This window comes from Lagopus leucura, unplaced genomic scaffold (assembly GCF_019238085.1).
Source record: "Lagopus leucura isolate 7727_CA_CO unplaced genomic scaffold, USGS_WTPT01 Super-Scaffold_739, whole genome shotgun sequence".
In the NCBI taxonomy this organism is placed as follows: Eukaryota; Metazoa; Chordata; class Aves; order Galliformes; family Phasianidae; genus Lagopus; species Lagopus leucura.
In genome coordinates this window covers 13097207-13121973 of record NW_024962255.1, presented here as the reverse complement: position 1 = coordinate 13121973, position 24767 = coordinate 13097207, and the positions used below count along the sequence as shown (strand labels likewise).

Here is a 24767-nt window from a genome sequence, read left to right as displayed (position 1 = left end):
TTTGACTGGTGCTATAAAGCTCAACCAAGATAGAGTGACGGCTTGTCACAGGCAAACTTCACTGACTCCTGCAGCTCACTGGGACTAGCTGTGAAGGTTGTCACGACATTCTGATGGAATTCAGCAAATGTTTTGTGACTAATACACCCAACATTTGTCGGCTACCATTAGCCATTACCTGTGACCCTCTGCAGTCTGTGTGAAAGGCATTAGTTTGTAATGAGAATTTGTTGCCTATGTGTATCATACTAATGACACTTCAACTGATCTTTACTTTCACAGGTTAATCAGCAGTGAAGTTTGTAAGGATTCAGTGTACAGATGCAAGGTGCTTTACAGAAGAAAACTGCATGCAACTAGAGAAAGAAAACCTGGAGTTTTATCATTAAATGCTTTTATTGTCATATACAGAATCCGTACTAATACTGGTTTCAACATTACTCTGCCTTATTCGTTCCCTAAATCAGCAAAGAAGAATGTACCTAATACAGAGATTATATACAGCGTCAGCTTATGGGTTGAAACAATCCTCCTTCCTCCCTATTTCTTCTTCCCTCCACTCAAATACCAAAAAAGTTTTTTTTTGTGTTTTCTTTGTTCATTTTTTCATCCTCAAAAGAATTACGGATGAGTTCACATTAATTTATCAAGACTACCAAGGATGCTGATATAGGGCTGCTTACTGAAAGAATTTTGCTCATTAAAGTATCTTGATACCTCAGGACATGCTCAGATTATGCTTCTGAATTATGAATCTCTTTATGTAAGAAAGTAACAAAATACTTAATTTTCAGACTTTTATCTAGGAAATTCAACAAGGAGGAAACAAGGCACAAAGCCAATACATCTTTTGGTTTTAAAATTTCCCATTCACATCTGCTCAAGCGACAGAAGTAGCAATTGTTGAGTGGTAGGAGAAAGAACCTGAAAAACTAATTTCTCATTTGTAAAATATAAATGCACAGTTAAGTGGCACTATAAAACATAGAAGTGTTTTTTTCTACTTAAATGAAGTATACTCTTTAGAACTTATGACAAAAACTACCTCTGTTGCAGACCAGCATTACAATAAATCATTGTTTTCTTTAAACCTTGTATAAAGCTGAAGAGCTTTTTCTTTCCTTTGCTTTGATCTGAGTGGGTCTCCTTTTATTCTGAACTTCATAAAAGGCCTTGTTGATTTTTCCACTGGAAAATTCTGCTTTCTTTCTTGACACTACCCTCTCATCTCAAAAGCATTTGCAGAAGACTTCACATTTCAATTTGAGAGTGTTCTTATTCTCGTGGTTTGCAACACAACTACTAATGGTAGCAACAGAGGGTTAACATACACTACCTCCCAAAACCACCCAAAACTTTCGTTCTATAAATTTGTTAAAACAGGTCTAAGACAACAGAGGGACTACTGAACTGTTCCTGATGCTTGTATTGGTAGAAGTGAACTCATAAAACAGAACCAAGAGGTGAACTGTGCTACTAAATGCCTGCTTTGTCACAGTTTAGTTATCATTTCATGTTGCCATTGCATAAAGTTAGCCTTAGTAAAGCCTTAACAAAGGATATAAATTCAGAGCTCAGTATGAAAATTTCCAAGCATTGAGGTCACAGATAGAAACAGTTATTATGGCTAATCAGTGAGTTTTACCTCTTCAAACCTTACCTGGTTTAGGGTAGACTCAGAAAATGATCAGATTAAAGTCATTTTAACAGTTATTGTTTGAGAAACGTTCCCCCTCTAGACCTCTCACCATTTTTTTTCACTTCTTGTGGAAAGCTAAATTTTTCAGCAAGAGGAAGAGTAGCACTACAGTGGCAGGGACTGAGTGGCACTGCTGAGTGTACGTGCTACTGTATGGCACTGGGTAGGCAGATGAGGAGATGAATGTGCACAGTCACTGTTCACATGCTTAGAATATTATAGCCAACTTCAGGAAAACAGACAGAAGGTTTCCTTCTCACCTTCGGACAAATAATCTCATAATATCTTCATAAATGTATGCCAAAATCTCACTTTTTCTGTGTTACTTAGCTGGACTCTGAACCAGTTTTATGGTTTGGTTGAGAATTATTTTGGATCTTTGATAAAGCAAAATCCTCAGGCTTAAAAAATTCTCCTTGGCATCACACTGAAAACCCAGTGTCCTCTGATGCCTGGTTCTTATGTGATCAGGGACACTAATGATAATGACCCTTTGCTGAGTATGCTACTTGTCTAGAGGCCTATGTCAACTACACCACTACATTCAGAGTGGACAGGGACAAACTATTTGTTTGCTCTTCAGGCCCCTTGGGCCCTGTCATATACTATTTGCTCCTGCATTAAGAGGTAGTTTGATTCAGCTGGGCTGACATTTCCTTCAACTCAGTGTATTCCACTCATGCAGTAGCAGCCACCAAAGCATTAAGTGAGGACTTGAGCCCCAGCAACAATCCTTTTAAGGAGCTTTTTTGATTTAAACCCAGGGCTTTTCACATTTTATTGGTTACTCTAGAATTGAAAATGACACTTTTTTTTTAAACTAGCTTTGCTAGTTGATACTCAGGCAACACAGTCCCCTCAAGTTTAATGTGGCTATTCATGAATAACACGAATCAAAACCTTTGACTGTCAGATGATGAACAGATGATCTGATTTCACTTCCTGACACCAGAAGCATCAAATGGTCTCACTTTCCTCTCTAGCACATGAATAAGGAAACTTGATATGTGATTATTTTTCATGACTTTCTTTTCTTTCTGCTTTCATTTTAGTTTTATACCTCATTGTAATAGGACGCCCTTGTGTTTACATCTTCATAGAAGTATTATTTGTTTTTTCCTGATAAAGTTTAACTTACATTTGAAGTGTGTGTTTAATGGGGCAGCCTTCTGCTGAGGAAAAACAGGTAGAAAGTAATCATGACAGTGCAGAGTGGTTTAATATTTTTCTAGTTAATTTTCATTTATTGTTCCTGATTGATCACTTGATTCTTTCAGCGTCACATTAGTGTGATCTCATTCGATGTGATGCAGGAGTTAGTAAGAACGGTAACTTTCCAAATGTGAATCTAAACTACATGTGATACATGCTGAGCATATTTGTATGGCTTTTTTTTTTTTTTTTTTTTTTTTTTCAGTTAGTAACTTATTGACATCTAGAGAAAACAGTATCAAAAGATGGGATTGAAAAGATGTCTTCATTCCAGCTATCAGCATCAGGTTTAATCATAGAGATTTCTATTTATGTGTGAGTGAATCTCAAAGACACCCACCTTCTGACCAGGTCTAAATAGGCAGATCTCTTTGTCACAATCTCCCAGGAAATGCCTATGATACAGATTCTGTTCTCTGTTCTGCTCAAACGGTAGCAGGAATCCAAAAGCTGCAGCTCATGACATTATACCTTCTTCCCTGATTTGCTCCAGCTACTATGGAAATCTAAAATCTATACAGCATTTTAATGTTATGTTAACTATAAGGCTGCTCAGAAACTGATTCTGTAGTTGCAGACCTGATTTCAATTTAAAACTTAAATTTCCTCATACTATTTCTCTACTTATACTCTATTTATAGAGATAAGCCCTATTAGTTTTCCTGTTCTCCAGGTCTTCTATAGACCCAGGACCACAGCTGAGGAAATAGTTTGCCAGCTGTTTCTGTGGGAGAGTACGGGTGAAGCTGCCTTTGAAAACAAGCTCTTAATGTAAATTTAGGAAAGACACTGCAAAGGTAAATATCAGCTGCAGATATGACAGTGTTTTAACTGATTTAATTCTTGTGTATTTTCAGTTCATACACTGAATATTTCTGGGCAGGAAAACAAGTAATTGTCACTTTGGAAATTTGAAAGTATACAAAAATGCAGATAATATAGTCCAAGTTTTTTATGAAATAGCTGAATGGTGCCTGGCCATTGTACACAAAGCTAAACTGTTTTCTTCATATTCTATTAGTTTTCTCTTATTTAGCACCTTGAAACAAAAGGTAAGACAACACAGATTAAGGGTAAGACAAGTAGACCATTGGATCTGGGAGAAGGCTGAGGGTGCCAAGACAGGGCTGGTAAATAAATTTAGCAGCAGAAAAGAGAAAAACAATGTCTGGATCCGGAAGCCTAGCAAGTTCTCCGCTTGCTGCTCGACCCGTATTTAGCAATTCTGATGTGCTACTGAGCAGACAGCTCAGGCTCAGGACGACTACTCTCCCTCAGTCCCTCTTCAGCAGGCAATGAAAGCAGGCTCCACTTTGAAAATCTTCCCCCATCATGCAAACTGACACAGGCATGCTTTTCAAAAACCCACAGCCAATCTGTTGATCATTACTTATTTACAAAGGCCTTCGGGCAGAAAGTCCTGTAAAAACCATACTTGATACGGTATACACTAGCTTTTTCTGCTTGTGGAAAAAAGTACCCCTAAGGCTACCTCAAACCATCACTTTCTATTGCACATAAAATGTACCGTGTAACACTAAAGTATTTAATATATATGGTATAATATATCTACTGGAAAGGCATTTGTGTAGAAGTATGTTACCCTGTATTTGGTAATTTGATGTTTTGCTGAAGGCTATGACTTGAAAAAGCCTGCACCTAGTACAGAGGACCTGTCATCTCAGTACCCAAGAGCCAATAGAATAAAGAAGTACCCTTAAGCAGCAAAACTTTGACACAGCTTTGAAGCATATGAAAACAGTATAACTCCCCAGAATTATTATTACTCAAGATCAAAGAAATGAGGCATACTTTACATAGCAAACAGGGACAGTGCACTCAGCTCCAAATGTTTCAGCTCTCTCTCTCTCTTTCTTTCTCCCTTTTTATTTTTACTTCCCCCAAATTAGGATTTGGTCATGGGGCAATCTCCCACAATTTTAAAACTATAAATGGTTAAAACTGTTACTGCTAAATAAGAAGTCTGTCCAAAGGTAAGCAAACTGAAAACGATGATAGGATGACAACTGGCATCATAAAAATGAGAAGCTTGTCTGTATGCTCATTTTATTCCTCCTCATAAGCTGTAAAAAAGCATGCAAATCAGTGTCATATGGGCAAGACTGAGGAAACAAAGGCAAAGAACCTTTAATGATACATTTAACAGAAATAGATGGTCAATATGAAAAAAAAGGATTTTGGGTGCATTTTCCTCTGTGAATCAATCTCACTTTCAATTCTGTGGTCCAGACAGAAATGGAGAAGGCTTGTATAAGTTATGCCCTTAACTATATTGCTGTAACAATTAACAAATATGGATGCTCCTTTAAGTGGCCAAACAAAATTTCTAATCTACTGACTAAAATGTAAAGAACAATATTACCTAGATGTATCCAAAATTGTTAAAGGAACAAAATAATGTCAACAATAAAAGAAAAGCATGAATGATTTTATATAAAGAGATATACGTTCATATCATTTCTTTTCCTTTAATTTCTGCAAATGCAGAGCAGCTACTGTTATACATACACCCCAACCCCAAACTGTATGTAAGTGCCTGTTCATATACCTAAGTTTAAGTTTTTTCTGTATACGTATGCAGTGGAAAATCTCCACTACGCTACTTAGTTCTGGATACAATTATGGATTGAGATTCTAGGCTGTCCACTTCAGATATGCAAAATAGAGGAGGAACAGCCTCATTTCAGAAAGCTTCACATCTACTATTTGATCCTGTTCGGACTGACTTGAGCAGCCAAAGGGTAAAGTACAGTAGATAGAATACGCCATATTATTTTAATAGATTCCAATTTCCTATTGCAATTCTAGTTTTAACAACTCTCTTAGAGGAAAACTGTCCTATGGAAGAGAACTACATAGTAATACAAAGATATTACAAGTGTAAAATAATGTACATATAGCAACAGGGGAAAAATATCACTAATGATGATGTTTTCATTACCTACTTTTAGAGTATATACTACCCTTTAAAAAAATCCTTGTATTTTATAATTAACGTGCTTTTAGCCTGAGTAAAACTGCATTCGTTTTTGAACTTTGCTTTGGCAAGCACATGGATTATTAGACTTTTTTATCAGTCTAAATCAATTAACAGAAATTTGATTTCAATCGACAGGATAAAAGGAAGGTAATATTCAGGTTCATTTTTGATTGTGATGATACATCTCACATATGGCCTTAAGTACAGAAAACAGTACTCAGAGGGAATCCAACAAAAAGAGAATTGCCTAAGGCAAACTAACCACAAGAGTTCCTCTGATTGGTTAGTGCTATCATTAGTGCCACTGCTGTTTAAGAACTACACACGGGCAGGACAGGGTGACAGCTAAGACTTTAAAGCCTATGTATTTTTCAAACAGCTTTTCAAACTGTTTTTCATGACAGAATTTTTTTCAGCTCTATCATTAACTGCTGACAAGCTGACAGAATAAATACTTCAGCCTTTCAGAAACCATCTAACAATCTTTTTTTCCACTGCCTCCCCTTATTTTTTGATGTGGGGGGAGGAGAAGAGGAAGAGAAGAAGAAAGGAGATGAAGATATGAGTTTCTTACAGTCTTACCTCATCAGTTTGGGTGAGGAGTTGGGAGAATTTCGCATGCCTCCATTTCGTTGCTTTTTTTTGGGTGACAATGTTGACGGCTGCTCATCTTCAACTGGAAATATAAGGAACTCATGAGATTAAGCACTGTTCTACATGCCATATGAAATACAAGTGAAGTAGCAAAGAACACACACTCTATGTCCATTCACGCACTGATACTTCATTGCTAACATAGGCCTAACAGTAATAAAAATCAAATACATGTTAGTCAGAGAAATTGGTTTGAAGGAGAAGCAGGTAAGAGTACCAGAGTTTTTGAACAAAGGTGTTCAAATTGGTTTCAGACTTCAAAAACATGGGAGGGAACCACAGTCGGGTTATTCTGAGCGTTATTTTTAGTTAACGTGTGCTACAGAAAAGTAGGATTAGTGCTCTGCTATATTTCCAGAAAGATAAAGTACTATTTGCAATACAAACATAACAGCTGCCAGCCTGCTTTTGCTAATGAGCCAGACACCAGTTGGTTCTTGCTCCTCACATGCCAAATAACAGAGTCTTCATGAAGAGACGTAAAATATTCAATGCCTTTATGTTCAATGATTCAGTTAGTCAGGACTGTGAGCGCAGCCTGCCATTGTGCACAGATCTCCAGCACAAGTCAGACCTCATCACTCCACCCCTCTCACAAAAGGGAGTTGTAACAGGATTGAACAGAATGAGGTTGAATGGTAGTGGGGAGACAATACCTGTGTAACAGAGGATGCATATGTTATGCAATCTTTTAATGAGGATGAGGTGCACTTTCAATGACAGATCAATTTTCAGATGTAAAATCACTCACAATTTTGTCAATCATAAACTGTTCTTAGATAACCTAAGCCACAATGCGCGTTGCTTAAACAAATGCAGCTTTCTAAAACCTCCTCTACAAGAATTAACTACCATCATTACTGGTTCAAGATCATTACTGCACTTAATAATCTGCACACAAGGTTTACACTTGCTAGTAAAGGAAATTATGCTTTCTATCTCATATTCACACTAATGCTGAATTATTCTGATGGAAAGAAGGAAAAATAGACTTATTTCCTCCTATTGTTAACTAGAAAATGAACTAGAAGGTAATACAGCTGACATCTAGAAATCTGCTAAAAGGCAAGAGATTAGTAGTAGCAGCAGCAGCTGAATTAAAAGAGCTTAATATACATTAGCAGTGCACAAGCAAAAGCCAGAAAAAAATCAGTTTGCAGTGAACTACATCGGAGGAACAGCAAAACTACAAACCTGGATATGTGTCACCCTACATTTACCTGAGGACAAATTAGGTAATATTCTTCTCCTTTGGCCCTTCTCTGACAATATTTTATTACAGTCTCTGTTCTAGTCTGTCACATCTAGTTTTTAGCCATAAAAATTTATTTTGCCTTTGTCAAAACTAAAGGATTAGGCCCTGAAAAGACAGATGTGCTGTCTTAAGTGACCTGGCACTACCTAACACATCCAGGTAATTGAAGCAAACTATGGCATTTCAAATAAAAACAAAAACAAACAAACAAACAACAACAACAAAAAAAACAGCTGAACAAAAAAATGCTCCAAGTAGTTGCGTAAATGGTTGTACATAATATAAGAACAATGACTGCCTTATAATGATTAATTTCACTAATTTAACTTTCTTTTCTTCTCAGGCAGCATTCATAAATAGAATAACATCTTCCGATTTGACTCGATTTTAGATGCTTATTGATTATTAGTTTAGCTCTATTCTTTGTTTGGCTGGGAGATAGATAAGCTCATAGAAAATTCCCAAGATTATGTAATTTGAAATTTTCTCTCAGCGACATTTTCTTTCTGGGTTTAAGTTAGATCAATTCACTATTCAGTTTTTTGTAACCAAGACTGTGTGTTTTCAGAATTATTTTGTTTGTAATATCTTTTAGTTTCTGATTATAACAAAGATACAATTGATATGTTTCATACTCCTAGTAGTAATAACTCTAAATTTCACTTAATTTTATTGGCTACTGTGGAGCTACAGAAAGATTGTCATAGATTCAGTATTGTACCCTAAGTATACTGCTATATGATTTTAATATTGTAAGAAATCTATATACGTATCATGACCACCTATCATGAAAAATCTTAGAGGAGTACAACTGTAGATTGTGTTATATCCAATATAACAATATTCAATATCTGTGAACAATAAAAAGCACTAGTATGGAAGACTATCAAGTTTTCAGCTAGTTAAAGACTCATCCAAGCCTTTCAAACACTAAACGTAAAACACCAAAAATCTTTTATACTGTAAGGTCCAACATTAATGTTCTCCAGTGCTAACAGTTGATACTATTTCACCACTCAATTATAAAAGATAATCTTGGTACTAATCAGAGTAACCACACATAGATTTCTGCTGTTACTTTTGATACAGCATCTACAGTAAATAATCTCACTCTTTTGATACGTGCTTGTCATATTCAAACTACATTATGCCTGTAAAGTCCAAGGCTCGTGTGGTTCACTAGTTAACACATGTCACCAAATCTGAGATTTCAATTCATAACTAAAGTAATGCCCTTCTTAAGCCAAGAGGCCATTTATTTTTATTGCAGTAATGAAAGATAATGTATGTTAATCATATTACGTTCAAACAAGATTTTGCTTTTCCATGAAATCTGTACGCAGTTCATAGTGCTTTTGCAGTTTTAAAGATGCAACTCCATCAGAACAAGAGAACAGAATCTATGCAGCTGAAGAATATGAATGGAATGGAGACCGTTATGACTTGGTTCCTAAATGCACTGCAATGATCACTCACTTCTTAGTAATAAGTAGGGTATAAAACATATTTAATGATTATCCTTCAGAGAAAATTATATAATTCCTGCATATTTGAAGAAATAGATCCAGAAAAATTTTTAGTAAAGTCATAAAATATCATTTCAGTTTCATGGTTTTTGCCTGCATTAATTTAAAAGGGAGTCTTTGATGTGCTTGTTCTTAAGAAAGACAACCACATTTGAATAATGGGCTGTGATATATGACAACTCAACTCTGATATTCTATATTTGACTTAGTGCTTTTCTTACTGAGAATGTGCCCCCATTCTTAGTATATCTGATGTCTTTATGCTACAGAAGTTGTTTTAAAATACAGTCATATTATATTATGGAAACTTTCCTTACCAGCTTTCAGGAAAGTGCAAATAAGTTCAAGAATTGGCCACATTACAGAATTTGAATTCATTCCAGCCTCTGAGTTCTAATAAATTTCAAAAGCTTGTTTCGCACATCCCTAAGTATAAAACTTAACATAGTGCTATAACAATCCAGTGCTCACTTGTCTATCAGGCACAGAATCTAATAGTCTTCCTGAACTGCAAAACTCGGTGCTAGAAAAATGTCAGGCAAATCTAATGAGGCTTCAGATACTCTGGTTTATGCTGAAGTTTAATTTAAAGTTACGCTGATGTTTTAACATGTTTGCTTATTCTTGAGTAAAGAGAATTCATTATTTCAATGACATAACCTCCAGACAATGTTCCATGAATTGATTTAAGATGTGCTGGTAATTTTAACAGCCTTAATGTGGAGTTGAACATCTGTAACAACACAATACTTGACTTTTATTCTCATTCCATTTTTTAAAGTAAAATAAAGAGTATGTCTTTCAGAAACAGTGGACAAGCTCATAAGTTTTTTCTTTTTTTTTTCTTTTTTTTTTTTCTAACCACTTTTTTAAATAGATCTGGCTCTTTCACTATCTCTCTCAGGTCAAGAGAAGACAGCTTATAGACACCATATTTGGACCACCAAAAAGAACTATGATTGGAAATACCATTTATGTTACCAAACGTCACGCATGTAAGAGCTGGTAAACTCATCTTGCCCAGAATGTAAGCGCACCAGAGCAAATAAACCGTATGAAAGATAAAGCACAAACCACCCAGAAACATTAGTTGACTAGCTATATTGATTAACTTATTAATCACCACATCTGGAGAAACCCACATCTGTAAGCACTTAACAGAGCATTAGTAATGTCATAGTCACATTGAAAACAGACTGCAAAACCATGCACAAACCAATTGGAATTGCGTTATACATCCAACTATGGGGCTACCTACGGAGATCTTGGTTCAACCCAGGCTTTTGGGAGTGGTAGCGATATTTTACAGGCAAGCTGAGTGCCCTTTGCAATCTACAGTACGTAGATTTTCCTTGTTCAACAGAATTCAATAAATTAAGTTGCAGCAGCGAGGGATTGTTGGGTAGGAAGAGGCTCCCTTTACGGTTATTAACAAGTGGAACAGGTTCCAGGGCTCCTTCAGTGGACTTGGGACCAACCAGTGCAATAGTAGCTGTATTCTTGAATTGATATGAGCTTTTTGGGTAACTTGATCTAGCTGCATTCTTTACTTCTAAATAATAAGAAAAAATGTAAATTAATGTCCTTGTATTAAAGATTATTGCAAACCATGAATCAATTTTGACATCACGTGGAATTACAGACCTTATAGCTAAAAGTATCAGTTTCTACAGTTGAAATAAAGATTTATACCTGCAATTTTCTTTACTTTTCCCCTAAAAAAATATATCTGTTTATAAAAGAATACTTATAAAAGGATTATTCCACAATATTATCATCTTTAAGCAATAATCCCATCCTAGGGTAAGTGTGTTTGAGGCAACTCTTATTTCCCACCTGTTGATAATGGTTTTGAGATTTACTAGCTGTAGAAGATGTTTATTCCCTTAAATGACAGAGGAGGCATAATACTCTGTTGCTGCTAAAATAAACAAGGAATAATAGACAGAACACTTCAAAATAGTGCAATCATAGTTATGGAAATAATCCAGTGTTTATGAACCTACATAAAAGTAGTTGGATATTTAGAACTTCTGAGTGCTGTGCATTTCAGATCAGGTATAGAACCCCTGAAAACAGGGCTAATAGGTTTAATTTCTGAAGTATGGTTTTGACTTGAAATGGTGATTCTTAATCTTCTAACATATCAAAGTTCACCGAACAAAAAGAGCATTTAATACCTCCAAACATTTTTTGGTACAAATATGCAGCTGTGATCTTCTTCAAATGCTTGTTTCATCATGAATGAGTACATCGAGAAGAAGGTATACTACTGAGCCTGTAAGATCTTCTATTTTCTTCTATTTTGTTACGTATTAAGAGGAAAAGAGATTAAATAGGAAGTAGTTTATGGACTGATAATCTTGCAGCATTATTTGCATATGTCTGAATTGCCTTGAAGTTTCCCTGAAGAACTTTGAATAGGCAACAGCTCAAAACTGTTTAAGCAAGTTGGCATGGGTTTTGGTGTTTTTGGGTAGTTTACCATCAGATAGAAACATTATCTGTTAAATGGGCAGATACATAAATAGCATCCACATGCTTGCCATTTGTATTCAAGCACAAAATCTACCTCTATCAGCAAAATGTAATTATATGTGAACTATAGGAGTTATTTGAATGTACTCTTTAACTAGGTTCCAGTACTTAGAAACAATCTATCCATTCCCATTCAGTGATCTCTGCTTGCCTCTACTATGAGTGATACAGAGAAGAAAATCAGTAAGCGCCAAACCAGAGTCTATCATGGTGTTTCTCTGTCTTTGCTAATATAGAACGTCCAATCCATCTGATGGATTTAAAATCATTCATGGAGAGCATGTATCTGATTAGCAAAACTTCCACACACAAAAAAGCTACGTATTATGTTGGAAATGTGACTTGAAAATTATCAGCCTTACCTTGGAGTCAGTGTTTTTTGGTCAAATCTTGTGCTTTATCTTTGCTTTCCCTCCACTGAAACAATTTTCAGGTGATAAAATATATCTGCATCTCCCTACAAAACCCACTGGTCAAGCACGCACTCATACAATTTAAAACATACCCATTCCGTTCTATTTCAGTTCTACTAACATTGGAAATATTCTATATGTACCTATTTGCCTGCATCAAGCATCTTTACAAACACTAGAAGACTAAAACCTATTAATAATGTTTATCACCCCTTCAGTAAAATTGTTTAAGAAAACATCATCCTCTTACAATCATTTTTGGAATTCAGTAAGCGATCATTTCACATATCAGATCCAATTATCAAACACTAAACTTCCATAGTAGCGTATGTCTTACGGCATATTCCATATAGATATAAGCAAGCTTTCCCAAGATTGTGAGTGTTCTCCATTCCTCTAATACAATTACATATTTTTAACCTTTGGAGAGTAAAATTGGTTGTTTTTATTTTAAATAGTTTGTGTCAAACACATTGGGATACACATGGAAATACATGTGTAAGCAGAGATGCAATTCTGAACACACATATAACTGTGTTGTTAGATTAAGAAGTACTGTATAACTAAGAGAGAAATATAAGCCAGCACTGTCACTTCTCAGACACATAATATAACATGCAGAACTTAAAACACTTGTGTTTTTAAGTGTATTCTGTTGTTCAGCAAAAGCATTTTACTTTTAAGAAGTTTTTTAAAAATCTGATATCATTCTTGCACTGCTATGTGGGCTCAATTCCATCGAAAACATATTTGCAAAACAGAGATTGCTCTTAATTATATGGAACTGAATACATCCTTACAGACTGTCACTGCCTCATGAGGTTTGGCAACCAAACTGTTTGGATTGGGGTAATCTGTTATACCACTATGCAATTTTAAACCAGAAGTTCCACATCCATGAGGGTCCACTTCCAAGTATGTGATGAGTTTAGCATCAGCAAGCCTACTGGAAAAGAGCTATTTTCTTGTCACAGTTAAATTAGGTTTTCTTTATCTAATATGATATAAGCAATTATTTTCAAGGAAAATGGTTGCAGGATGAGTGTTCTGCCTGCATTCTACACATTTCCACAGTCTGTAAGAACTATTCAGGACATTCATCATGTACCCAAATGGTATTATTATTCTTAATTAAGAATCATGGCATTTATTGGTCATTTTGAGAGCAAATGAATAGCTTACTGAGAATAGCAAACAATAAGGAAGTAGATAAGAGTAGTAATTTAAGAAATTCCATGTTTTCTGTATTATTTCTAACTGCAGTCTGGGTGAACATTCAAGGTATTTTGGAAAATACTGTTCAGAACTTGATAAAAAACCCTGTCAACATTAGACAGGTAAAAAGTACCGCCTTTATAATGTGAGATATGAATGGGATTTAGCTAAAGGTAGTCTGAAGCTACGTACATTCTTACCCTTTCCTTTGACCCTCAACAATTCCCCTTTAAGCTCAATGAATATATGCTTGTGTATAGAATGTATTAGGGAATCATGACTGTTTCTATTTCTATATATTTTATTTATTCTAATGAAGGTAATTTGAAATGCAATCTGGAACTCCCTGAACATTTTTAAAACAACCAATGCAGTTAATCTAATGCCTATGGCAATCTCTATTTATTCTTTGTAAGCGTACACTTGCCACAACTTAAAACCAGGCTGAGCTTTAATTTAAATGCAACAAGGCAGAATACCAGTGCAGTGATTTCAACAAAATGGCTGAAACTGGCTTCAGCATGATTTGCCTGAAAGGGAAGTTGAAAATGTGTTTTAAAGGAGAAAAAATATATCCCGTCCAAAACCAGACATTCTAAACAACCAACACCAATACCCACCACTCCATTCCTCCCCCAGCTCTATCAGCTGCTGGGCTTTCAGCGCCTCTTTCGCCAGACACTAACACAGTGTTTTCCTTCATAGTCAGCCATCAGCCAGAGCTGTCACTTGCAGATACTTCATTTTTGTTTCAGTCTAATTCATACTGCACCCTCTTAATCTCTGCAGTGAGTAATGCCATGTCCCTCTGCAGATACGCCAGATCCAACACTAGAAGCACAGAGAGTGCTTTTAACTATTGGACTATCATCATTTGAAGAAAGATTTTTTTCTCCTCCCTCCCCCCAGCATCACTGTTCTTTCTCCTAAGCATCCTCCCAGATGCCCTCCAAAGGAGCAATCACTGCTCTGCAATGTGGCTTGTCTTCCACAAAGCCCAGCTTTCACGTGGTGGGTGAAGACTAGCTGCAGCTCTGCATTACTCAATGCAAATAATCAATATGCTGATTGAGCTTTAGGCTACCAGAGATCTTTCAATGGGAGCGACAGCAAGCCTGACTTCCCTCTTTCAATGACAAGCCTGTTTAGACTTTGCTACCTACCACTTTGTGAATCAGGCAACTGAAAATACCCACAGCAATTTCTCCAAACTGTCAGCTATTGCTGTGATTCCACCCAGCACCCCCTGAACAAGACAACAGATTAACCATTAGGCTAGATATGTTGAAAATATACAGCTTCAACCTTTCCCCAGCTAGCTCAGAGCGATGTATAGATGATTATTTCAACCGTCAGCTGCCGCATAGACTTAAACCCCTGCACAATAACTCCTGGATTCATCTGCCCCTTGTCAAACTTGCACAGCTTTAGTTTGAGCATACATAGTGTGGCAGTTTCACTGCGGATCTAGAATAATCCAGACGGCTGCTGTCTCTTTGTTAACAGGAAGCTAAACTGATGAGTTTGTAATGCATTTCTTATCAAAGGTAGCTTCAGAAAAGAAAATGTGCCCCATCAGTTTTGGTTGGATTTTAGCAGACTATCCAAATATGGTTTAATCAGAACACATCTAGACAAAAATAATATTATTAATCTTCTTTAAAAATCACTTTATAACAATGAATTATTTTTGAGATATAAATTTATAAGTACTACTGGATTTTTCTTTTATTGTGGTAAGAGATATAATGAAATATTTGACTAGAAATAAAAAACACTGCACTAGACCAGGGCAGTGGTGCTTGATGAGATACAAGAACATTAATTTTAGAAATCACAGAGCAGTGTTTGGTGTCTGAAATGGTAATTCAAATGAAAGAAGATTGCGCTTTTGGTTTATATACGCACTGCAAACTCAGGGAACTTCATTACATTGTTTTGTTTCCTTTTTCATACAAGAGAAACAGATATGCTGCACGTCTATACATTTTAGTACCATGAGAAAAGCAGGAGAGGCTCACTGACGAGACACACTGTAGCTGCAGTGTGCCATCTAAAGCAGGTAAGAAAACATCAAGATCCAAGAACGTCAAGGATGCATCATTTCAGAAAAAATTACACATACTGAATGGTGCTTACATGAGACATTCTTTGAAACAGCACAGACCAATAAAGCCTCTTTTTGTTATTATTTAGTTTTTGTTGTCCCAAGCTTCTGTCTTTTGGCTAAATGCTGTTAACGCTCATAAAATACCAAATGAATTGCTCTACTTTGGTCTTTTTTTTTTTTTTTTTTTTTTTTTTTGGTTGTTTGTTTGCTCGTGCATGTTGGTTTTCTCTTTTTTTTTTTTTTTTAAATCTATTATTAATACAAAATTTAATCAGTGCCTTTCAGTCATTCTTATTCTCATCACACAAAATGTATTGAAACAGGTATAGATTTCTCTCTCATCCTTGTTTTTACCTGAATGTTGTAAAAAAAATACTTAAGACAAAATGCAGATTGCTGCTAGAATGGATTTGCCTATGCATTCTAGATGGCTTCTCTGATATTGTGCTAGACTCTGACAAAGTAAGTTAAACTTTCAGGGTCACAAATATATAGAATGAAAGAGAAACTGCAGAGGTGGTTACAAACCCTGCAAACTTTTAACTCAATTTTTTTGATAAAAAAATGTATGATTTTATAGTACTTGCAGCATTAAATTTATTTCTAAGGGTAGAGCAACCCCTTAAGGTTAGTGTAGAACTTTGATTTCCCTTTGCTCTTCCAGTTTAATTCAAGAGCATAGATACTTAGAACATTTTCCAGGGGTACCAGTTGTTACCATTTCTCTATTATTATGACTTCAGCAACTGAAGACTCCAGTTAAGGCTGCTCAAATTGTGGCTGATCTAAAGTCTGCTGAAGTCAAGAGAAACTCTTATATTAGTTTAAGTGGACTTTGGATCAGGAGTTATTTACATCTCATGCTTCAGGGCAAAAGTCAATCAAATGGGACAGGAAGAAAGTACTTCCCATACATACACTATTTCATAATTGGCTTGGACACTTTAGGAAGAAAGGCTTCAAATTTCATGGGCCTGGCATATTGTTCCTATAGAGAAGTATATATGAAGAGCAGTGCTGTTTGCATGTAAAAACCATCTTCCCTTTCCTAGTAGTGTACACAGTAGAAAAAAAGCTGCTTTATCTCATTTCTAATTAAATCCTAACTTAGATTAAGTCATAATTCCACTGAACATTTTCTGTTTCCAATTTCAGTATTCTGTCATACATTTTTCTTGATTTTTAGGTTCTTTGTTCTCCACTGTCTTTTCAATTTATGGCACATTCTGCAATTGTTTATGGAAGCCATTACATTGTCATTGGCAAACTGTCAAATTAAAAGCCACCGAAATAAAAAAAAATAAAAAAATAAAAAAAATCCATGCACTTCTTCACTGTCCATTTAGTTACCAATTGACTTCTCCACATATTGCAACCACACAAAATACTATTTGGGATCAGGGTGAAGAAAGAGAGACATGCCTATACTGCAGGAGTCAAAACTGAACTTTATCTGCATTCAGGGGAGGTCTGTTTTCCAAACAAAAACCAAACTAAAAGCAACTGAGTTTGTCTTTTGAGTGTGTACTTTGAAGAAAACTCATCAGTATAAATATTCTCCCTGTTAAATTTAAAGTTCTTTTAGTCCATTTTGACAAGCTGTTTTGCTGTCTGAACACCAAGGAAGGAAAACATCAAAAATGTTATCCCTGTGTCTGAAATAAGAGCTGTTCAAGCCCTCGCGTGCCCTACCCTGTCACAACCAGCCTGGAACTCCATTTTAGAGCTCCAGCTGCTGCATCTAGCAGAAGTATAAAAAGATTGGTCAAAGCCACCTTTTAACTTTTTAAATAGAAGATCTGATGGCCTCATGGCTACAAGCAGAGGACTGGGAGTCTACTGGCTTCAAATTTAGTTCATCCACTGACCTGTTACACAGCCTATGGTTTCTTGCTTACAGTCAGTGTCCTCTTAAAAGTATTGTTCACTCATAGCTCTTGCTAAGACTCAAGTGGCTAAATTATCTGAAAATTTTGCTGACAATCACTCATTTCCACAAATCTGCCCCGCATATCTTGAGGTCGCTGTTTGGAAAATACATTTCATAAAAAACATACAACATGCATGCAATAGGTGTATATTGCTATTAGTGTTTAGTTTGTTTTGCTGTTTTGTTTTAATTAGACAAGACTCTTACACCTCAAATAACTATAACATCTTTTTTCTTTACTTATAAAATAAGGAAACAAAACAACCAAACAAAAAGAACAGAGTGTCTTTTAAAGGATTTCACTATGAGCGGTGCTTTGACCATTCCCCAAGGCATGACATGTAAAAGCAAAAGGTGTCCTCTGGGGGAGCTTCTTAAGAGTAGTATCACACAGCAAACAGTATTGTTAACATTTTCCACACCCATAGTTCTAAATCCAGTGCACTTTCATCAGCGATCCTTGTCTTAGTACACAGCAATCCAGCGTACTGCCTCAGAGAGGATTTCAACATCACAGGTGAAGGACACAGAGGTAGAAGCTGCAGCAAGAGCAGCAGTAGGCTATGATTATGTCCTTCTGTCAAACTGTGGAAGGAATCTGTCCTGCTGCTACTAAATAGAAGCTTCCACTTAGTTACTGAATAAACTCAGCCCATTTAGTCACTGCTAAATCCATAAGTTTTAACCCTTGTTATAAAGAAAATCAGAATACCAAAGACCAACATTTCGTCTATTTATAATTTCCATCAGCTCAACTGTATTCAGCGGAAAAATGTAAAACAGATAAAAATAACTTAGTGAGAAGAAAAAAAAGAAAAAAAATCACAGGAGACCCTGCTGATTGGTCTGTTCCTTGGGATTAGAAATCCTGTATTTGCTGAAGAGACAGCATTCCATAGGAGGAGAGTGTGCATAGAAAAGAATAGTTATATGCTTGCTTAATCTACAAATCTGAACAAGTTCTTGTTGCAAATGTTTCCTTCCTGAGAGCTTCAGGAAGTTCAGATTTCACCATGCAGATATCTAATTAGAATTACTAATTTGCTATCCAGTTCAATTTATCTCTACATCTTAAAGACACACATTTCCACTGTGACTCCAGCTTACATATCCTGAAGCTTTAAACTGAAACAACTTTTCATTAGCCTGCTCACGACAAGTTCAAAAATACATTTTTGATGAAGATGTTTTCATCAACTCACTTCCTGAAAAAAAATACATGAGGTCCCCTTGCCCATTTCCCTGTCAGCACAACACTGCTGAGTGAAGGAGAGATTTGCATAAACTTCTTATAAAGATAGGGGACTGTATTCTTAACTTCTAAAATGATTCTCAAGTTCTTCTTCGGCTTCCTTGTGAGTTGTCTTAGTTCCGAAATACACAATTTATGGGAAATCGCTTCGGTGATTTTCGTTCCCTTTGCTTCTAAGTGGGCTTTTTATTTGTTTGTATTAATTAGGTTAATTTGTCACTGGTAAATTATATTTCTGTTCCCCTAAACATAGCTACCATTGAATTTTTTTTCCCTTCTGGCAGTTGTTTACCCTAAACAAAAGGGTGTAGAAGTGCTTTTGTCTCTGAAGAACTACTGGAATCTTGACATTTAATTCTGCCTTTCTTATCATCAGCCTTATCTGACTTTCATCCACATCAGTGGAAAAACTTCAATTTATTAAATGTTAATAGGATCAGACTCAGTGATCCCCAAGACTCTTTCAGGTTCAGCTGTAATTTTCCTTTGGGATGGAGATCTTCACACTACTGTTACCTGTAAGCTCATAACATTGCTTTCATATGTTTAACTATGCATGTGTATGTAGAAGTTGGCTTCATATGCATACGCTTACGCTGTATATACCTATTCAAGAACATCCATATACAATGGATGCAAACCATATGAAATAGTATACTTTTTTTTTTTACATAATATTATTTCTTTAAAAAAAAAAAAAGTATTAAAAAGTTATTGGAGAGGTTTCCTTCACTACTTATTTCTGAGCTCACAGCACCATCTGCTGGTTATATTGAGTTTTCTCCAAATATACGAAAAAGTGTAGAACAGCATTTCTAGGCAGCTGTTATAAATAGGTATTGTATTAACAGAAGACAGATTTTTAGCACGCTGGTTGCAGTTTAGCAGTACTCCATTAATGAAAGTATGGCTTTCATAAAAACAGGGAAAGTTAATAGCTGACAAACCAATTTTCATATGCAAAGTACTGTAAGTCACAGGGTAAACATCCAAATTAATCAAATAGATTCAACCTACTGTATTAAAAGCCTATTTTTATATATGATGTTTTTATCATTTACTTATTAAAGTTTAATATCGTCCATGACATTAAGAAACCAAATTTTTTTTCCTAAATGCTCCCTATTTTAGGAAATGCTTAGGAATTACTTTACTTCAGTATCGTAAAGCCCTGTTTATATCTGAACAAATGTATCTTGAAAAATCCATTATTGCATGGTAAATATATCAATATAATAATACACAAGATACATCTACCTAATATTAAATCTATAAAAATTAGAAAAAAAGAAAGCAAGATCTGAAATAGAATATATGTAGGTTGCTCCAAAAGTAATGCCTCTCATTTACTCCCATAAAAAATACAACAAATGAAAAGAGCACAATAATACTAGTTGATGGAACAAATTATCAGCTACAAAACACTATTTTTCAACATAGTCACCATCATTAGTTACGCATTTTTGCCAACAATGAACAAGAGCCTGCATGCTGTGCTTATAAAAACCTGCACCAGTGAAAGTGACCACTGTTTCACAGCTGCAATGGAAAGTGTTGCCCATGCACTCCATCTTTCATCAGCCTGAACAGATGGAAATCAGAAGGCACCAAATCCAGACTATACAGCGAGTGTGATTGGATAGTGCAGCTATGATTATCAATGAGCTCCATAGTCTTCAAACTGGGATGAGTCCAGTGCAGCATCTGATGATCAGACTCATATGTGAATGATCCAAATCTTTTATTACAAGTTCCCATATCTCTTATATACAAGTTTTCTTTTTCTAGCTTTCCCATCCATCCCTTCATCTTTCCTATCCACCTTTACATGTCAACAGAGCATTCCACAAACACTCTTCAACTGTTCATGCGTGCACTTATCCAATCAGAGCCATGAGATGTTATTTCTTCTAGAGGTGTCTTTGGTTCTCACTCTGTTTAAATTGCTCCACAGCTGCTGCCGTGAACAGTTTCTCTTGTATTCCCACAATAGAGTTGCAAAAGAAAAGTTCCCTTTTTCTCTGGCCTGACTCTGGAAGTTGGAACCTTCAGCTTAGTAAGTGCTTTAATATAGTGGTCAGAGCTGATGACTTGTCTGTGTTCCAGGAATGTTTGAAGGGTCACAGAATCACTGAACCATAGAATGGCTTGGGTTGCAGAAAACCAGAAGGATCACCCAAGTTGCAACTTCCCAGCCACAGGCAAGGATGCTAACTAACAGATCAAGTACAAGAACAGGCTCCCCAGGGCCCCATCCAACCTGGCCTTGAATACCTCCACAGGTGGGGCATCCACACCTGTGGATGGGCAACCTATTCCTGCACCTCATCACCCTCCCAGTGAAAAATTTCTCCGTGACATCTAATTTAAATTTTCTCCTCTTTAGTTTAAAATGATTCCCCCTTGTCCTATCACTATTTACCTGTGTAAAGAGTTGCTTTCCCTCCTGTTTATAATTTTAATTACTGGAAGTCATAATGAGGTCTCCCTGCCTTCTCTTCTCCAAACTGAAGAAGCTCAACTCCTTCATTCTGTCTTCACAGGAGAGGTGCTCCAGCCCCCTGATCTTCATGGCCCTCTAGACTCTCTCCAAAAGCTCAAAATCTTTCTAGTGTTGGGGGCCCCAGATCTGGACACAATATTCCAGATGGAGCCTCATCAGGACAGAGTAGAGAGGAATAATGATTCCCTCACTTGCTGGCCACCCTTGTTCTGATGTAGCCCAGGATACTGTCAGCTTTCTGGGCTGCATGCAGGCATTGCTGGCTCATGTTAAGTTCTTGTTTTGTTTTGTTTTGTTTTAAATCAATCAGGACCCCCAAGTGCTTCTCAACAGAGCTACTCTCAAGGAGTTCTTCTCCCAGACTGTATGCATATATGGAATCACCACAACACAAATGCAAAACCTTGCACTTTGTTTTGATGAACTTCATTAGGTTCACATGGGCCCACCTTTTGAGTTAATCAAGGCCCATCTGGATGGCATCCTTTCCTCCTGCTGTACCAGCTGCACCACTCACCTTGGTGTCATTAGCAAACTTGCTGAGGGTATCATCTGTGTCAGTGATAAAGATGTTAAAGTCCCAGGACAGACCCCTGAAGGATATCACTCTTCACAAACCTTCAACTGGACACAGAGCCATTAACCACCACCCTCTGGCTCTGACCTTCCAACCTTAACCACTTAATCGTCCACCCTTCAAATCCACATTTCTCCAAGATAGATGCGGTGAGGAACCATGTCAAAGATCGTGAAGAAGTCCAGGTACATGATATCAGTTGCCTTCCCTTTGTCCATTGATACCATCACTCCATCATAGCAGGCCACTAAATTGGTCAGGTATGACTCTTCCTTGGTGAAGTCACATTGGCTGTACCTTTAGAACTCCCTGTAGTTTTTAAACTTCCCTCTCCAAGCTCCATTCTATCTGTGTCTTGGCTTTCCTAATGCTATGTCTGCATGCCTGGACATCATCCCTATATTCTTCTCAGAAGTGTTCTTGTTCGCACTGCCTGTGCATGCCCTTTTTTTTTTCCCCTCAGTTTGACCAGCAGGTCCTTGTCAAGCTATGTTGGTTACCTGCCTCCCCTGCCTTTTTTATTCTGAAGAACAGAGAGCTTTCGCACGCGCAGAAAGGCATCCTGAAAGAGTAGTCAGTTTTGCTCCAACCTTCCCAGGAGATCTCATCCAACAATTACTTGAACAGCCTCAAGTTCACCCTCCTCATTATCAGGTTCCTGATTCCACTCTATGCCAGGCCCACATTCCTCAAGATTACAGGGGTCATTGCAGTCCAGGTTGCTTCTGATCCTAATGTCTTTAACAATCTCCTCTGCAATGGTGAGCACCGGCTCCAGCAATGCTTCACTTCTGGTCAGTCCAATATTCCAGTGCTGTCACCAATGTTTTCAACATATTGAAGATGATATTCAGCTCTATATATAGCTCCCTGGTCATACATAGTCTGTTGATTTGTGTGGATGAGCTGATTGAGACATTTTATTTCATGGTATGACAGCTGTTCATGGCCAACTGAAATGTGCCTTTTCTTTCATGGTGCTGTCGCCACAGCTGAAATGCACCACCCACTGTCTCACTGTGCTCCCAACCATGGTTTGGTCTCCAGAAGCGTACAGCAAGCGTTGATGAATTTAAATGGGTGCCATTTGCTCCTCATGGAGGAATTCAATGATACACATTTGATTCATCCTCCCTTCCATGTTGGACATCAATTTGTCAGACTGCTCCTCTGCTGCCATCTGTTACATGGCAACAAAATGTACTGGCGGATAGGTTCAACCTCTACTGCTATACCACCAAATATATAGGCTATACCTGCCTCTGACATTGTGGGCCAACATAATAAAATAAAAAGCACTGTAGATTCCACTTGGAGTACTGTGTCCAGTTTTGGAGCCTCCAATGCAAGAAGGACATGGAGGGGCCACAAAGATGATTAGAGGTCTAGAGCACCTCCCTTATGAGGACAGGCTGAGAGAGCTGGGGCTTTTCTGCCGGGAGAAGAGAAGGCTAAAGGAGACCTTACAGTGGCCTTCCAGTGCCTGAAGGGAACCTACAGGAAAGCTGGGGAGAACTTTTATAAGGGCAGGTAGTGACAGGACAAGAGGAAATTGCTTTACACTGGACGAGGGTAGATTTAGACTAGATATTAAGACAACATTCTTTACTGTGAGAGTGGAACAGGTTGCGAATGCCCTCCCCCTGAAACTGTTCAAGGCCAGGCTGGATGGGGCTTTAAGCAACCTGATCTAGCAGGAGTTATCCCTGCCTATAGCAGGGGGGTTGGAACCAAATGATCTTAAAGGTCCCATCCAACCCAAACTATCCTATGATACTTTTGGAGCAGTCCCCATAGTTCATTGCTATTGAGAATTAGAGAAGTTCAGAATGCCATTTTAAGGTAAGCAATGGAAAAAATAAAGAGGAAATATATAAATACATATTTTAAAGGATGTGATGTCTACCTCAGTCTGTATCTTCAAAAGTACCTGCAAAAAAGTTAATATTCACATCTTTACCAAAGCATACAGTAGTTTGGCTAAAATTCACTGTTAGGGAGAAGAACGGGCTGGCAATTTCAATTACAATTTTGCTTACTACTGCAATTTGATCTGTACTCAAAAGGATGGGTGTATTTGGGAAGTATTACATTTTTAATATAAAACAAATAAATCAAAACACCTCTATACAGAGTAAATAAACAAACAGAAAACTATAACTTCCCTCTAATTAGATTTCTAATAATTAAAACTACAATGAAAACACTGAAATACACATTCAAGTTAGGGTCGAGCTATTTAGAATTACTTTAAGAGGGAAATGCATGCTATCTCACATGCACTTCATGTAAGACTATCTACAAAAGTAAAAAGGTATAAAAATGCAGACTAACAACTTATGAAGGAAGCTAGCAATACTGAATATTCCATCAAAGTAAATTGATAACAGCTACTCCCACGATGAGGAACAGCTTTAGAAAGGAAGCTAAATCGAAGTTAAACACATTGTGCTACAAACCACGATGCAAATATGGACATTAAGGGAGGAACCAAAGGTAGCCTAATAGCAGCATCCTCATTGCTAGTACATAAAATATCCTGAAACAAAAGGCAAGGAAAGATGGCATGGAGAATTCTGACAGGATTGCCGTAGTACTGAATTAGCAGTGCATGTTGCCTAGCTAAGTCCTGCAGAACACTGGTATGTTCACTGTCATACCAAGGAAATCACTTAAACTCTGTGAGTATAAATTTAAAAACAGAAGATGTACATTTTCAAAGGAGTTAGCATGATAAAGCGGAAGGACTAAGAAAACAAAACAAAAATCCAACACAATAACACCAACCCTATAAAGTAAGTTTTGCAGGAAACCTCTGTTATCATTGCTGTTTAATTATCACACTAATTCCACAATAACGACTACAGTCAACTGGAGAAGAA

At 36.9% G+C, this 24767-nt stretch overlaps 1 protein-coding gene across 5 annotated transcripts in view; it reads right to left on the bottom strand.

Moving 5' to 3' along the window:
- KCNMA1 (potassium calcium-activated channel subfamily M alpha 1) overlaps positions 1-24767 on the bottom strand; it is a 431920-nt gene that overhangs the window by 52647 nt on the left and 354506 nt on the right. For 4 of the 5 annotated variants that reach the window (XM_042863224.1, XM_042863220.1, XM_042863221.1 and 1 more), the window contains one exon: positions 6495-6588. In XM_042863224.1, coding sequence (XP_042719158.1) covers positions 6495-6588 — 94 coding nt within the window. Of the gene's footprint in view, positions 1-6494; positions 6589-10605; positions 10900-24767 lie in introns of all 5 variants that reach the window. The other variant, XM_042863223.1, reaches the window with a different exon arrangement.